This window comes from Gymnoscopelus microlampas (assembly GCF_963454915.1).
Source record: "Gymnoscopelus microlampas genome assembly, chromosome: 7".
NCBI lineage: Eukaryota > Metazoa > Chordata > Actinopteri > Myctophiformes > Myctophidae > Gymnoscopelus > Gymnoscopelus microlampas.
In genome coordinates this window covers 31,515,055-31,533,569 of record NC_139944.1, presented here as the reverse complement: position 1 = coordinate 31,533,569, position 18,515 = coordinate 31,515,055, and the positions used below count along the sequence as shown (strand labels likewise).

The 18,515-nt window shown below is 43.1% G+C and overlaps 1 protein-coding gene across 1 annotated transcript in view; it reads right to left on the bottom strand.

The window, feature by feature from the left end:
- Positions 1 to 1,624: 1,624 nt before the first annotated feature.
- grm7 (glutamate metabotropic receptor 7) overlaps positions 1,625 to 18,515 on the bottom strand; it is a gene marked incomplete at both ends in the record, with an annotated part of 194,637 nt that continues 177,746 nt past the window's right edge. Inside the window, 2 exons of the mRNA XM_084062504.1 lie at positions 1,625 to 1,674; positions 9,223 to 9,469. Of these exons, the coding sequence (XP_083918630.1) occupies positions 1,625 to 1,674; positions 9,223 to 9,469 (297 nt within the window). The remainder of the gene's footprint in view (positions 1,675 to 9,222; positions 9,470 to 18,515) is intronic.

Here is an 18,515-nt window from a genome sequence, read left to right as displayed (position 1 = left end):
TCCAAAAGCCATATTCTGCCAAGTGAGAAAATAGGAATTCAACCATTACATAAAGGTAAAGGAACCAGAATGACAAAAAAAAAATAAAGGAACGAAAGATCATACAGTACAATTCAGAGCAGACAAGTGGAACCAACTGTGTTGTGAAGATTATTATCGTTGCTATTTTTTTCAGATTCAGATTCAACATCAAACATATCAGGCATGCATTTGACAACCTCAACATCAACACCTTGATTTGTATCAGAGGACCATGAGAGCCGCCGGAGAATCGACGCACAACCCCCTTGTGAAGCCTGGACCAAGGTTCTTTTAAAATTCAGCAACGACACAGATAAGGGTTATCTTCATACACACACAAAGTACAGTATGTATGTAAAGTATGTGTATGCGGAGAGGGAGAACACACATCTCAGAATGGGAACACCCTTTGTGTGCACAGCTGAGTGTGGAATCTGATTATTCCTTTATGTTATGAGTTCAATCTCAATGTTATTATCTTTTGCTCTCAAACAATGAAACCTGCAACAAATCTACTGCACATCTGTTATGCTAGTTGTTTTTTCTTATTTGTACAGTCGTGAAAGGATGTGTTGTTGCTTTTAAGTTGCTATGAAAGAGGTTATGATCCAGGGCTCCGTTCCCTGTTCAGGTTGCATTATCATGATCATTTTGCAATGACTGTAGAGGCAAGCGGATATTGAATCAGCAGTCCCATTACTATCCAAAGACACTTAATCATATAGTTTCCATATTCTGCCCTTCTGTGACAAAATCTGATTCCTGATGGCAGTGGAAACAAAGCCAAGTGATCTCCAAGAGAAGAATATGGCTTTAATAAAGAATATTATGCATCCAAGAAATTAGGAAAAAATAGATTCATTCATCATCATCTTTGAAAGGAACAAGGAAAATCAACAACCAAAGTAAGCTCAACATAATATGCCAGAAAGGACCACACACAGGTCGACAGCAGGGAAGTGGGGGAAACTTGCAGTGTGGAAGTACAGTAAGAGACGAGAGGTTGGGCCGCGTAGAAAAGTCATGTCTTGTGTTGCGGTGCTCTAGATGCACTGTGTCAAAGAAACACGAGGAGTTGCAGTACAGTGTAGGTTGGGGCCCAGCCTGGAAACAATGTCAAGCCCCAAAGAACATTGCCTATAGTGTTCAGGAAACATCCAAGGGGCGCCACTATATCCACTGATGCTTTCCAAATCCATTCAATGCTCACCACCAAATCATTGTCATCATAATCTTCAACATCATCACTTCACAAACAAATTCTTCTTATTTTGTTGTTTTTGTGTGTGTGTGTGTGTGTGTGTGTGTGTGTGTGTGTGTGTGTGTTTTACTCATTTTTATTTCAGTTGAGTGTCAATTTCAATGAGTGATACCTGTTGGCCAGAAGTCACTGCTAAAGTCCCAGAAGGCTTTGCTTCAGTAGGCTACTACCATGTGGTGGGCAGTGAAGCACAAGAGGGACAAAAAAGAAAAAAAAGTAAAACAAACTATATTTTTTTCTTTTTTTTCCCCAGCCGGGGGGAAGGAGACCAGACATCTCCAACTATCACTCTTCCCTTCTCATTTCTCTTTCTCTGTCTCTCATTGTGATGGAGGGATGCCGTTAGATCACAAGGTCATTGTAGTTGACATATTTCTTCTTTGCCGCTGGACCTGGAAGGGAGAGATAATGGATCGACAATGAGCTTGTATGAGATAATACATTGGCTATTATCTGGGGTTGTGTGTGTGTGTGTGTGTGTGTGTGTGTGTGTGTGTGTGTGTGTGTGTGTGTGTGTGTGTGTGTGTGAGAGAGAGAGAGAGAGAGAGAGAGAGAGAGACTCTTGAGTGAAAGTGTTAGACTGTTAAATTGGCGTTTGAGGTGGAAGGAGTGGTCCACTGATAATGACCCTTTCTTTTATATTGCCAAACCAGACTTTTTGAATTAATACGTTCACAATATTATATGGACATCCATGTTCCTATACCTACAGTATACCGTCTGCTCACCCATAACAACCCATGTTCCTGTACCTACAGTATAACGTCTGCTCGTCCATAACAACCCATGGCAAAATGTATGCTTTCATTCATTTCAGGTAATACCATCATATTAGGGGATTACTTTTACTGGACCTTGAAAGTGAATAACTGCTTATTTTTGTCATACCTTCCTATTGTAGCGAATTATACTGTCTGAGAACAGTTTATGATTGACGAACAGTTTCAACCAAAAAAACTATTTGTTGTTAAAGGTGGTGTAAGCCAGTGTTTATCAACCCTGGCAATCGTCCCAATTTTGGTCCGCCAGTAATGCTGAGGTGTGCCGTGGCGTTTGAAGAAAGTGTGAATCCAGCCCCCCTCGAGAACAATAGCGCGTCCGTCAATCGTTACGGCCATCATCCGTTTCACACCCAGCCACGCCCGAGTCCATTGATCAGTGTAGCGATTGATCAGTGTAGCGACCATCACCAATAGGAATGCAAATATGTTGTCCTACCTGGTACTGTATAAAGGGGCACAGGTTACATGCTTTGGCACTCAGTATTATTACTACAAGATGGTGAGAGCTCCACCAGCAAAGAAGAGATGCACCCAGGGCCAGAAGACGCTAAATTTCGCCGTCATCAGCAAGACATTGCCGCCGCCAGATCCTCCTGCAAGCAGCGCCGGGCCACCTCGACCTGCCGACGAGCTGGCCACACAGGGCAGCAACAGCAGCACACACGCCGCCGCCAGCGTCCTCGCCGTGCCGCCCGGAACAACAACGGCGACAAGCAAGACCACTAAAGCCAGACTGTACCGTGATGACTACATGAAGTTTGGCTTCACTTTTATGGGGGACCCATCTAATGCTATTCCACTGTGCATCGTGTGCGGAGACAAGCTCGCAAACAGTGCTATGGTTCCCAGTAAGATGAAACGTCACCTTGAGACCCACCACGGAGAAATCGCCACAAAGGACAAAGACTATTTTGTGAGTTTGAAAGCTACTAAGGCGAAACAGAACGCAAAACAGACAACTGCATTGTTACGCAGTACCACCAGCACCAATGTTAATGACAGAGCTCTGGAAGCTAGCTACCAAATTGCAGAGCTTGTGGCAAAGTTAAAATTGCCACATACAGCAGCAACATATATGTTGGCAGGAGCCAAAATCCTGGCTAACGTAATGTCGGGACCAGATGTTGCAGCGGAATTCGATAAGGTGCCGCTCTCAAACATGACAATTGGCCGACGCATTGATGACATGTTTGCAGACATTGAGAGTGCTGTCATACAAAAGATTGTGACTAGTGGAAAGTTTGCACTGCAGCTTGATGAATCAACAGATATAAGTGGACACGCACAGCTGTTGGCAAACGTGAGATTCATTGACGGAGACGCCATCAGAGAGAATTATCTGTTTTGCAAACAACTGCCTGGGAAAACAACAGGAGAGGAAGTTGTCCGGGTGACATCGGAGTATTTGGAGCAATGGAACTGGACGTTTTTTTTCTAAAACAGTTTCACACTAAGACTATTGTGGCCAATTTTTCCTATATATTTTTTTTCAAATCTTTTTGAGTTTTTAAAGTATTTTTCTGGGAAGGTGAATCCAACTCCTCTGTTTATTGCACTGACAAGTTTATATATTTGTAGGCCAAATTGAACATGTGTGTGCTGTTTTTTAGTTCAAGGTTTCTTTATTATGACATCAAAGCAAAACAAGTTGTATGTTTCCAAAAATAAATCGGTGAAACAGAGGCACTGTCTCTTTCCTTTTTTTTCATCTTCTCCATTCATTGCACTGACCCAAATTTATATATTTGTAGGCCAAAGATATTTTGTAATGTTCAAGGTTTCTTTATTACATCTTGTGTACATGAGAGTAAATATATATATATATGAATATATATATATATATATATATATATATATATATATATATATATATATATATATATATATATATATATGTATATATGTGTATATGTATATATGTGTGTGTGTGTGTATATATATATATATATATATATATATATATATATATATATATATATATATATATATATATATATATATGTATGTGTGTATGTATGTATGTAAATATATATAACCCCCCCCCCCCCTCCGTACATCCAGGTGTGCCCTTGGATATTTTGGCTAAGCCAGGTGTGCCATGGCACCAAAAAGGTTTATAAACACTGGTGTAAGCAATACGTTTTTGTAAAAAAAAGAAAACTTTTAATGTCATGATTGTGAATGGGGTTAGGCTGCGTTGTTTGTAGACAGTAATTGCTCCTGAGCAATGTTAAAGGATAAAGTAAGCTGAGAAAAAAAAGGAGCTGAGCGACTGCTCACGTAAAGTTACACTCTCTACTTTAGCCAGCTGAAAATCATTGTCTTCTACGTCTCTCCCTTCCCCCCTTACTGGCGGTCGACCACTTAGTGGCCCCCCACACACACCCCACAATGTCCAAAGACGGACGACTTCAAGCGGAAACCCCATCATCAATCAGGGCCAGAATATAAAACGGGAAATGACATATTATGCATATTAGAGGCTGACAGTGTCATTGAACCTCCCTGACTTTCCCGTAATGGCGTTGTATTCATACAGGAAGCAGTCATTTACTGGTCTGACAGGGCCAGGTATTGGCATAGCTACCATTTGGGTAATGCTATGAAATTGCTACATATTTCTTAGGATTCCAGAGCCCGCCTTAATAGAGTGAGAGTGATAATTAGGAGATCATGACAGGCCGTGCATATTGTGTGACTCGCTCTGATGTTGCTGGGTATGCATTAGAAGAGATTTAGTGTTAAAACATGGGGTTTTGGCTTGATTTAGGATCGGCATGTATCTTCATTGTATGCAGTATGTGTAACCCCCCCCCCCCCTCAGCACGCACACACTCTAACGTCAGCCTCCAGGGAATACTATAAAACCCAATTGCCCGAGACTAATGGCTAACTAATACTAAGTCGTACAACCATGCCGCTCGCTGAAAATGCATCACATTTTCAATGACGGCATTTTCGGATGAGCCGCGTGGTTAAATGACAGTGTATGTGAAGTGTAATTCAGTTTCTACAAACATAATGACAGATCATACTGGTGACACGGAGGGGGAAGAAACAGCCCCAGTCCATGTTACATTTGGTCTCTGATGTCTCATTGAATTACATTTCCATCTTGTTTCCTCAAAATCAGGCATCAATAGCAAGTAACAAGAGATCTGGATGTTCTCAAGTCACCCAGGAAGGGAATATTAAAGACAGAGTCCACCTCTGGAGGGAGTGGGAGGGGGGTGGGGGGGTCTGAGGATACTGAGAATGGCAGTTGAGATATTGAAGTGCTGGTTTTAAGTTTAAGGAATATATTGAAGCCTTTGTTGTGCAGGGAATCCACTTTTGGAGAAAAAGGCAGCAAAGCAATGGGCCTTATGAGGGCAGAATGAGAGAGATTTAGCTTTGTAAAAAGTCTGAGGCTAGATGGAGCTGTGAGAGATAGGAGGCTTTGTTGAAACAGGTCATATATCAGCTTCTTGGAGCAAAGAAGGGAAAGAAAGAGCATATAGATACAAAGAAAAGGTGAATGATGGCTCTTAGTGCTCTGTGTGAAAAAAGTCAGGCGAAGAAGGGAAAGAGCAAGAGAAAGAGGGGGGATAGAAGGTGAGGAAAAGGGGAGGATATAGAAATGTATATAAAGAGAGAAAGAGAGGCAGTGAGACGCACAAAAGTGAAATTGAGTCCCTGAAAAAAAGTAAAAAGACTCTAGATTGGGTCAGAAGAGAGCGACAGCAAGGATATAAGCGAGAATGAAATTGAGTGAGAAATGGAGATGGGACCTGTGGGCAGGAGGGGATGGATCCGTTGGCCCAGTCCAACAGATGGCCCTAGTGCTCTTCCGGGACTCATGGCAAGTCTGCCAGGCCAGCACGTACTGCTTGCTATGTCTAGCGTGAACTGAACTGAGTGGGTGGGTGGAAGGATGGGGTGCAGAGCAGGGGGGGGGGCAAGGAAACCCTGTAATGTGGACGATAACACGCTAGCGATTCCCTGCATGCAGCACAAAGACAGAACTGGACTGATTGATGAGCCCTGATCGTCAAAACCCACTGCAGAACGCCTCATGGGGATGTTGGGGAAAAGCTCCTTTTGCCTCTTCCCTTTCTCTCTCCTCTCCTCTATGTCTCACTGTGTCTACTTGCGTTCATTCCCTCTCCACTAACTGTATGCGTCTCATTCTCCCTCTCTTTCCAGCATATTATCAAGTGCAGGGGTAGGAGTTCACCATTCAAACATGGTTTATGACCTGAAAAGTAGTAAAACTCAATGGTACTGTAATAGTACAACCCAAAATAGTATACATGAATCACCACAGAAGGAACTGTATCTGCCAGTCAAGTAGATCGTCACATTATTCTCCCCTCCTCATGTCAAAGTTATGAGACGATTGAAAGGGTGAAGATAAAGAGCTGTGGAGGAGAGATTAGCATTCTATCCATGCAGTCCCCTCCTCTCTCCTGTACTCTCTTTATTTCTCTCCCTCTTTAAGGGTACCTCCCATGTTATGTATTTTGTTGTCTCTATTGTCTCTCTCCTCTCTTTCTCTGGCCTTGGTCTCTCTTACACCCCCCCCCCTCCCTCCTCTCTCTCTCTCTCTCTCTCTCTCTCTCTCTCTCTCTCTCTCTCTCTCTCTCTCTCTCTCTCTCTCTCTCTCTCTCTCTCTCTCTCTCTCTCTCTCTCTCTCTCTCTCTCTCTCTCTCTCTCTCTCTCTCTCAATATCCTCAACCCTCCAGAAGATAGAGCAAGGTCAGGACAGAAAGTAGAAGTAGAAGATTAATTTGTTCTTACCTCTGATAAATTATGAAATTAGCCTGTCAGGGGGGAGAAAAACATTATTTGGTGAGTTATCCCTCACAGCGCCAAGCAGGAGTCCCACTGAGAGTTGGCAATTTGATCACGCAGCCATGCAATTTGAATTTGTGAACTTCTATTTCTGAGAGCATTTACACTGTGTGATTCCCTGAGTATGTGTGACTGTTTTTCTTTTTCTAATAGAATTCACAGTCCAAAGAAAAGTGGTTTGTTTTCTGCCTTTTCCTGGAATACTGCATTTTTTGCTATGAAAAACCAGCAATGCCTTAAGTTGGCATGAATGGGCTGAGTAACTGGGAGCAGAACCCACAGGTTTGCTCTGTGTATGGTAAGATGAATAGACTTTAAATTGGTAGGCTACTGCAATAAGGTGGTATATCTTTTCACTGTAGCAGAGCAGATTGTGCCCAAGAAAATTGTATGAGCTACAGGTTTCAAATCACATTACAGGAGCACTGCATGTATCCATGTCAAGCAAAACCGTTTACAAGACAGTGTTTGTGTGATACCGAGGCGATGTGAGAGGTCTGTTTGTTCTCTCAGCCATACGCAGTAGCAGTGCAGTAGTACATTCTGCAGCGAGAAGCAAGAGCAGCTGGCGCAGAAATCAATGTCTGTTTTCTGCTGTGAGTTCAAACACACAGTAAAAAGCCACTGATGATCTCTGAAAAATCACTGATCCTGCTGTCATTTTCTGTTACAGCGGGGAGCGAGGCTGAACATGAAACCCCAAAGTGGTTCCAAGCTGAAGTGGTTTTGGTGGAGAAGCACCACAACGAACAATGATTTTTGTTAAAATGTCTCCTCGCTTGTAGACTCACAGAAAGCAGGATTTGATTCCACAAAACAGATTTGTTCAGGTATCTATGGATAGAATGTACTGTAGATATCTGAAAGTGTTTATCTAACTTTTCGCAAAGAAAGGCCACAGAAAGATACTCTTGTGACAAATCCATGTTCTGGGTGAAAAAGGATAACAGCCGTGGTGTCAGGTGCGTAGGAGGGCGATGTAAGTTCTACAATAGAAGTCTGCTCCAACATCTTAGCCTACTATCTTTAGCTTGCACTTACTCATTCACAGGTCTCTTTTCACAAAAGTCGTGAGCAATTATGCATCGATTCAGAAAATCAACATCAAGCGATGCTGTGAGAGATTCCTTTGGCTGCAGATAAACTATAACATTTCTTTCTTTTTTCTTTTCAAGACCTTGAATAATGTTTTGAAGTGCAAGCTACATGCACTATGTTAATTCTCAGAGTATTCCTATGCATTCCTTCCAAGTAAAGCTAATTTGAAATCCCTTCAAATGGCTGCATGGAGCAGCCTTTGATAAGAAATAGCTTCCATGACATTTGGAAGTGTTTGGTGATAGTATGTCATTCCAGCGATTGGGCATGCATGTGAAAATAAATAGAGCATACTCTATGATACGGAACAATATGGGTGTAGGTGGGCAGCATTCATTTTCTGGGCTCGATAAGTGGAAGCTTCGAATGCTTTAAGGGCTTCCCACAACTGGATAACAACGGATAGGTTTCCCAGACAAAGATTTCAAAACATGTATCAAATCTTACACAATGCTTTGTGTTTTGAATATATAGAATGTATTTTTTTACACGCACGCACGCACGCACACGCACACACACACACACACACACACACACACAAACACACACGTATGCATGCTCGCACGTATGCACGTGTGTGTGTGTGTGTGTGTGTGTGTGTGTGTGTGTGTGTGTGTGTGTGTGTGTGTGTGTGTGTGTGTGTGTGTGTGTGTGTGTGTGTGTGTGTGTGTGTGTGTGTGTGTGTGTGTGTGTGTGTGTGAGTGCGTGTGCATATAGTGCAAAATGTAAATAGCTCATGAAAATTGTTACCCCAATTTCCAAGCAAATTAGTTCTCTTTCAGTGAAAATCTGAGTTTAGGGAACCAATCACGTGGATATTTTTAGTGCATAGTACCTTATTCATTCTTTGCAGTATCCAAGCAAGCAATATCCTTTCCATGGCCAATCACATTTTAAAACAATCAATCCAGGAAGTATATAAATGAATCCATAGTTTGATGATTGAAAGAGTAACATGCTTCATTAATTTTCCATTCCTTTTTAATTCAAATGATTTTACATTTCTTTTAGTAATATCATTCACATTGCCTACTGTAGCATTACATTCGGACACAAAATAAAATTGATTCATCGTATATAAGTTACGCATTTCATTTGGCATTAAGAAAAAAATCGAAACTCCAAAGTACACTTCCTGGATTGGACTGAATAATGGCCGAATAATGAATGGAGGATGCCATTCACCTTTTCATTTCTTATCCTTACATACATACATGCTGTACTTACTATTTGGGTCGACGTTTTCACACAGCTCCGTCTTGGCCTCACCGTTGGGTCTGTCACTGGTCTTGTGGGAAAGGCGCGATGACATGGTGGCCGCCGTGACCACGGCCTTGAAGGAACGCTTCCTCTTCTGGACATTGAGCTCTGGGTGGAAGATGATAACGTAGACCTTAGGCATGTAGAGCATGCCCAGGGCCACCGAGGCGCTCAGGTTCATGGAGATGGTCAACGTGGTTGTCTGGATGTACAGCTGTCAAGAGCAGGAGACATAAAGGGGAAGGAAGAAGGTGAGAGTTGATGTGTACAGTACAGAGAAGTATGTTAGGTACTGTATTAATGGCTATTAATGGGCAGCCAGTAAGGTTGGGGACCTATGCAGGTCAAGCAGACTTACAGACTTGCAGACTTGCAGACAGACAGACAGACAGAGAAACAATTGTCTCCGCAAGGCCGAAAGGCATGGCCGAGACAATGTTTTGCACCCTAGGCTGTCCGTCCGTCCGTCCATCTGCCTGTGAGCAGCTAATCTCCGGCACCGTTGGCCTGGTTTGCAGGATTGGTTCGTCTTGAACAAAATGCCTCAAATCATGAACGCAGCATAAAATTTCAATGAAATTGTGCACGCACATTCCCACTAGGCAGAGGAAGAAATACCACTTGAAAATGTTCTAATCAGCCTCATGGTGGCGCTGTAACAGGCCGTTTCACGTTTTTACCTATAACTGCACCGATCTGCATGAAACTTTGCACACACACTCCCTAGAGGCCAAGGAAAAACCTTTGCCCTGCATTTTTCCCATCTGCCTTTTAGAGCGCCACCAGGAGGCCGATTTGTGCAAAACGTTCAAAACGGAACACTCCTGCAAACTTTAGATGCCAATCTTAGCCGATCAGGATGGAATATGAAAAATCAGACAGATCCGTCTTGAACACATGACTATAGAGATTTGTGTGAAGTTTGGACAAAATCTGTAGGAGTAAAATTTGTTTTGCAAAAATCAGCCTCCGGGTGGACAATGTGAAAAGGGTAGCAATTTTTCCTGTGTGTTGCCGTATGGTTGTTGACTCTCTTTTCAGTTTTTTCTCGATTTGCCCCGTGTTTTCCTTACCCTCAGCCCACCGTAAAAAAGAACAATGGCAAACCACAGCATAAATGTTTCATGCGCTGTGTGTTTTGCACTTGCTGTCAAAGCCATGGCCTCATGAACCCAATAGCAGGATAAATATTGCCTGGACTGAATGCATAAAAAGGCTTGGCCGATGCTGTGTAATGGGCTCTCCAGAGCAGGTTTCATGGAGTTCATCCCCCACTGTCTTTATGTGTTAAAGCTGCCCTGTGAGTACCTGAGCCTGACGCATGATACTTTACACAGAGAAGGCACAGGTTGACTCACAAGGGGGCGAGAGGGAGAGAAGTCTGGAAGGGATGGAAAATGTAGAAGAGAGAGGAGGGGATGCATTAGATAAAAAAAAGAAGACGAGGGGGAAGATAGAAATGCATAGAGGAAGGAAGAGAGAGAAAGTGAGAGAGGATGAATGAGTGAATTGAGGGTGAGGAAAAGGAAAAAAGGTGGGGGTGGGTGTGGGTGATGAGAGAAAGAGTGGAGAAAATGGAAAGAGAGATACTGAGAGAAAAAAGAAGGGAGAGAAACAAAGAGAGAGTGAGAAACCACTGTCGTGAGCCAAGGCTCCACCACTTTTTGATCTGTGCCTGGCTACCCCAGATTCCACCCCTCCCGACAAGGGAATTATACCGATCAACTCACGCATCGCACCTCCCCCCGTTTGTCGGAGAAATTTAGCTAGCGACGTCTGTGCTTTAAACGGCACAATTGATGAGGAGAACAACGTACTGAATAGCCTTCCCTAGGCTCAAGTTCCTGCGCTTTTGGAGTGCAGGCTGATTGCAGAGAGGAGAGAGATAGTCTGAAGATGAAACAGCCAAGGTGCGTGTCCGCGACGAGCGAGCGAGTGCGTGTGTTACGGACGGTAACGGTGCAGTGCCGTTCACATCCGATCCTACACTTAGAATAGACAAGGTGTACGCCGTTTATCCGTTCGCCTCCTAATGGCACACAGTAGTGCAAACTGGATCCAAACTTTTACAAATATAATGCATGACATGGGAAATCCAATAAACTACCTTTCATGCTTACAACTTTCATGTTTTCCATTAAACTTTGATTACAACTGAGATGTTGCCCCCGATTTTGCCCAGTAGAGGGTGGCCCTACTGCACATGCGTGGCGGCCCTACTGCGCATGTCAAACCCCTACGGCCACAGCATTCTGCGCAGGCGCCACAGATGCACACACGCAGGGCTCCCGCATTAGCATTTCACTGCTCTGTTGACTACAAACAAGGTATGCCACCAGCAACAAGTGGACAGGACAATGTTGTTATACAAACGAATCCTCATGCGAGGAAAATGAAAACAAACATAATTTTCTGGGACCCGTGATGCCAAGCGTATGTGCTTCAGCCGAGCTACAGAAACAGGTCATTATTATCTCAACATGTTGCATGCGTGTGTGTTTGCACGTACATCGAGATCCGTGCACACACGTGCAGGTCTGTGCACAAATGAGTAGGGATTGTCTTTCTGTGTGTACGCACGGACACACACATATTGTGACTGTTGCGTTACTTTCTTTGCTTAGCCTATAGGGACGTGTATACAGTACTGTATGTGTAGCTACAGTAGCTACAGTACATGCGGCAGCCAGGTGCTTCTTATTCAATATTATGTACGGATGGGGATGTGCATGGTTGTTCACTTAAAGACTTAAAACGCAGTTTCGCTTTCTAAAGACACTTACACCCCTGCCCCCCTACAGGTGTGTGTGTGTGTGTGTGTGTGTGTGTGTGTGTGTGTGTGTGTGTGTGTGTGTGTGTGTGTGTGTGTGTGTGTGTGTGTGTGTGTGTGTGTGTGTGTGTGTGTGTCCAGCCAGTGAAACTATGCCTGCCCGAACGTAATAGCACCGCTTGCTCTCCCTCTTTCTCTCTCCCAATCCCTCCCCCTCTCTTCATGCTATTGCAGCTGGCCGCGGGTGCACACACACACAAGTCCTGCATTTGTTGTAAAACTGTTATTTATTTCAATCGACAGTTGTGTTAAATAATCGTCTATCCCTTAGTAAAACAATAAAATGCATAACACGTAATATAGCCATGAGGATAAAATAAGGCTAACAATAACTAAAGCTATAACGCAAACTGCACATGCTCAGTTCTCTATACAGTACATGGTCGTACGACAGCAGCGCCGAAAGTAGCCGAACTTGTAGATCGTCTATTTTTGACTTTTCGTCTATTTTTGACACACACACACACACACACACACACACACACACACACACACACACACACACACACACACACACACACACACACACACACACACACACACACACACACACACACACACACACACACACACACATACACACACACACACGCACGTTCCATAGATGACATACAGTAGAGTATATCATTACTTCTAATACAATCTCTTCTCGCGTGAGGTCAGTGACCTGATGAAGATCCTGAAGATGAGTGGCCAAAGTACCACCTCACTCCCTCAGCAGTCTTTCCTGACTTCATCAGGCAAAGGGAGATGTACTTATTAGGGAATAAGTACATCTTGTGTTTGTGTGTACATCCACTGTTCATGTTTATACTCAATGTCATTTCATGTCACTCACTACTATTACACCTTCTCTTATATCCTATATGAAAATTGGCTAATGGGTCCAACCTCAATGTGTCATCATGGCATCAGGCGCAAACAAATCAGTCAGCCTCATATGGGCACAAAAGGGGGCAAAAGGACTGACAGATCTCCATATATGGGCATATTGGTCGGATTGGCGGTGCAACGTAGGTGTGAGGGCTAGTCGTAACACGAAGGGAGAGCGAGACAGGGTGAGTGTGTGCGCGCGTGTGTGTGAGAGAGAGGGAGAGAGAAATCACTTACATAATGTAATAATACATAGGTGGTACTTCTTATTTCTAGACGAAGTGCATACCCCTATCCCTCTGGACATGGATGTCTGTATGACTTACTTTTTGCTGTACGTAAGACCCAGGTGTATATCCTTAGTCTATAATTGGACTCGCCCAGCTCTGATCAAAGTTAGGCACTTAATACAGTATGTAAGGGAGACAGATCAAGAAGAACAATAGAAAGGGAGCGAGACAGAAAGGGAGCGAGACAGAAAGGGAGAGAGAGAGCGAGAGAGAGCGAGAGCGAGAGCGAGAGAGAGTTGAGCAAGGTGTGATTTGCAGGGGAACAAAGCAGCTTTGAACTGATCCATGTGCCACCTTCTCCCTAGGTGGCCATTGGTCTTAATGTTGAATGTATGAAATTACGAGAAAACTGTGCCTCTCCCACCATTGGCCACTCAACAAATTGGCCGCTGGAGACGAGTGGAATAGCACGGGTATCTACTGCAGGCAGCCACTGTAAAATCCACATAAATATTTCAGAAGCATGCAACAAATGCCTATAATGCACCGTGCACGAATCAGGTTAAGAAACAAAAAAAAAGAAACAAGGCTTTCTGGAGGTGTAAAGCATTGTAGCAATACTCCCACATACTGTATACAACTGCACACACACACAATGCATTTTGTGCACACACGCACGCACGCACGCACGCACGCACGCACGCACGCACGCACGCACACACACACACACACACACACACACACACACACACACACACACACACACACACACACACACACACACACACACACACACACACACACACACACAATGAAGATAGGTACCTCCAATATCCATTTACCATAAATGTTATGTAGTGCATTCTGCTGTTTATAGTGTATTGTGTGTGTGTGTGTGTGTGTGTGTGTGTGTGTGTGTGTGTGTGTGTGTGTGTGTGTGTGTGTGTGTGTGTGTGTGTGTGCGTGCGTGCGTGCGTGCGTGCGTGCGTGCGTGCGTGCGTGCGTGCGTGCGTGCGTGCGTGCGTGCGTGCGTGCGTGCGTGCGTGCGTGCGCGTACATGCGTGCGCATAAAACATCATCTCAGTCCCTGGCCGAATTCGGCCTGGTGGAGATAATAATCTAATCAAATCTAATCATAATAATTGCCAATTCTCCCATATGTACTGCTGTCCCTGTTGCTGCCAATCCCTACTGTTGGAGGGAGCAGACAACCACATGCCTCCTCTGACACACATGAAGTCACCAGCCGCTTCTTTTCTCAGAGAGTTGCTCAGGCAGAGTGTAATAATGTACGCATCTTCTTCAGGTCGCCTCGCTGCTGAACAGGTGCCCTGATTACCCAGTAGGAGTCACTAGTGCAGCAACAAGAACACAATCCCCTGCTGACTTCTCTGGACACTGACAATTGTGTTTGTTGGAGCGCCAGACCTGAGGCAGAGGCACCACTGCCAGCATACCAAGAAGCAATAGCATGTGATATCCCCTCTACACTTAATTAACTACCAGCAGCTGGAGTTGACAACCAGTTTAGAAAACTTGCAGAAGTCTGGGTCCCCAGCACAAGATTTGAAAACTATCAAACACTGATCTCCCCCTCTCCTGTACACCTGAGCTGTAATGCAAAACCACAGAAATCTGTCGACATCCCTGGGTTGTACCAATGGAAGAACTGAAAGATGAGAGAAAATGTGTCATGTCCAGAGTATACCGCCTCGTGAAACTTCCCACAGAAGTGACTTTGAACCGATTTCAAAGGAACATGACGCAGTCTCATTAGCTACCTGATGATGAAGGTAGTTTGCATGTCAGTGTTTTATTGCCTTTTCCATGAGTGTTATGGCACGAGCTCAGTGGGGAGTAGGGGTGTGGGCATAAACAAGTCTATTAATTAGTTCCAAGATTTCCCTAAATAGGGGGAAGGACTCATTACTCTAGTCTCGGCATGGTGACAGACAGATTTGGTGTAGGCTGAGAAAAACACCGGCAGTCAGTCAGTGCACCACAGTTACACTTTGTTTGTAGTTTGTTTACTCCAACTTGCCAGAAAACAGATCGAGACAGAGTGAGCTCTAGAGTGTGTCCCTGTTATATTTGGATTATGGTGTGCAAAACAAATACAGTGATGAGAAAAAGTCTCTGCTCAGTTCTGCCATGCCCCATTCCTTAGTGTTTGTCATTGTTTGGTATTGTGTATTCTATTCTGTTCTCTATTCTATCACAAAGCAGACCCACTACTGGCTTAAATCAGTTGGTTTAAAGTAATCTTAGGGCTGCAAACCTGGGACAGTACCCACCAAAAAATAAATCTGAAAGCCACCTTTGACAATAATAATATTAATAATGATAATGATAATGACAATAACTTTATTTGTATAGCACCTTTCATACAAAAATGTAACCCGAAGTGCTTCACATTAAGATAATAAATAGTAAAATGCCAGAAAAAAACTGAATTGGCAAACAGAAACATACTGTAACTAAACAGTGTAGTTAAACTAAAGATAAAGTCAATGTAGGGCAGAATTATACACATTAATCAAAGTAGAAATAGCAATACAAAATAAAAATAAAAGTAACTAGAAAAAGTGCTCCTCGGAGCACAGGTCTCCGCCAGGTCAGGTAGGCTACTGTGGCCTCCTGGTGGCGCTATAATAGGCCAACGTGAAAAGGGTGCCATTTCTTCTTAGGCCTTGCACGACAATCGGACACTGACTGCATTCATGATTTGAGGCATTTTGTTAAAAACATGTGTTTCGCTGAATTAGACCTGTTGGTGGCGCTATAACAGGCCAATGTTAAAAGGGTGGCATTTGTTCCTCAACATAGTGTGAATGTGCGTGCAAAGTTTGAGCGCAATTGGACGGTGCGTTCATGATTTGCAGAATTTTGTTCAAAACAAGCCAATAATGCAAACTTTAGATGTCAATCTTAGCCAATCAGTATGGAATATGAAAAATCAAACACATCCGTCGTGATCACATGACTATAGAGATCATGTGTACCGATTTGCGTGAAATTTGGATACAATTGGAAGGAGTAGTATAAAAAAATTGTTTTACATAAGTCGGCCTCCTGGTGGCGCTATAAAAGGCAGATGTGAAAAATGCAGGGCAAAGGTTTTTCCTTGACCTATAGGGAGTGTGCATACAAAGTTTTACACAGATCGGTGCAATTATAGGTAAAAACACGAATCGGCCTGTTATAGCGCCACCATGAGGCTGATTTAAAAATGTTCAAATGGTAGTTCTTCCTCGGCCTAATGGGAATGTGCTTGCAAAATTTCACGAAAATTGCATGCTGTGTTCATGATTTGAGGCATTTTGTTCAAAACGGAGTACTCCTGCAAACTTTGGAAGACATTTTTAGCCAATCAGGATGGAATATGAGAAATCTGAAAGACCCGTTTCGTTTAATGACTATAGAGTTACTGTGTACCGATTTGTGGGATTTTTGGACAAAATCTTTAGGAGTACTGTCAAAAAATGTGTTTTGCACAAATCGGCCTCCTGGTGGCGCTATAACAGGCCCCTGTGAAAAATTTGGGGCAGAGGTTCTGCTCTGGTATCCAGGGAGTGTGTGTGCACAGTTTGGCTGCGAGCAAGCCAACGGTGCCGGAGATTAGCTGTACACAGACAGATCGAATGACGGACGGACACACGGACACACGGACGGACGGACAGGGGGTAAAACATACTCTCTCGCCATGCCTTTCGGCCTGGCGGAGACAATAAAAAATAGTAAAAAATATATAAAACATGAACACAAGATGAATTTAGATAAATGCTATATTAAAAAGATAGGTTTTCAGTGTACTCTTGAACGGTTCAATATATGAGAGCTTATGGCTGTTTTTATTATTGTGGTTTACCAGTGCGTTCTGGTATAAAGTAAGTTATTTGTTCCATAATTCATGTCTTGGTTCAACTTTCTGGTTGAATGGTTTCATGAATCTTAAAAGTAAAACATTCTCTCTAATCAGTAACATGTATGTGATACTTATGTCTATTAAATGTGGTTTTATTGAAAGGCAATCAAAGTCCAGAGCTTAGAAGCCAAACATCGTGTGTGTGTGTGTGTGTGCTCCATGTAAAATCCCCACAGTGCGGCTGCAGAGTTGTTGCCAGAATTTGCAAGAAATAAGCAACCAGGTCTATGAAAACAAGCCCAAAAGAAGCAACTTTAATTGGCCACATGAGCACTTCAAACTTATATATTTCGTCCATTAAACAATGTGCATATTTATATAGGTTGGCTATTTGAAAATAGACCTTTACAAGCTCACAACCGTTCTACCATTATTTACAAGCAACTTCAGGAAAACAAGCCCAATGTGGCTTATAATAATAAGGAGATAGGAGAGCGTATATTGGATTGGGGATAATGGCTAGTGCAGTCTTCTCTTAAAGGTAATGGCATCTGGCGCTGTGATTGGTTTTACCATTGTAACGCCCAATCCACACCTATGTATAATGTAACGGGTAGCGCAGGTGTTTAGCAGGTAAGGGAGGTGTTCCAGAATAGCAACTTTTGCGGGGGAACGCCCCTTGCCTAGTCCTAAATCCGATATTAGTGGCTTTAGCAACTTCAACCTGGAATAGGACCCTGTATGTACATATATATTTTTTAACAAAATCACACCCTTTCATATCATTTGGAACGTTTAGGGATTTTCAAATGATTTGGTTCATTTTCTTTTCCATTTCCATTTTTAGTATGCAACAATACTGTTTCTGTCCTTGTTCAGGTATCGGTGACAAAAAAAAAAAGATAATATGAAGTAAGTTGAGCAAGGCTCATTTTGAAATATAACTGTTAATTGCAACATAACTTCTCAAATGTTTTAAATGATGTCCAGTAGATAACCTAGAGGGCTCAGAACTGAATGTATCAAATATGATGCAAATGGCGTTAACATACTGAGCACTACAGTATGTGGGGTATGACTGAGAGGACCAGACTTCAAGAAGGCCGATCCATGCAGCAAAATCTCTTCCAGTAAGCGGAAAAGAGAACGCGTCACAGCAGTTGAGGCCAGCTACTGTATGTGGTGAGAGCACTGTTATAAATGACAATGCTCAGCTAACTCCCTAACCCCCTTAGAGCAAATGTGGCTCATCTGTCTCAGCAAAAGCACAGCCAGGTGTCTTGGCAGCAAGGACTAAGCCAAAGTTGAGCAAAATGGGCTTAAATGACTGCCAATTGTCTCAGCGTTGTAATTGACCTTGAGATGCCTGATTTAAAGTGTTTCCCATTTCCAAGCATATTTCATTCTTCAAAAGGTGACAATACAGACTGCTTTTGTTTATTTTTTATGTAGACAATGGCAA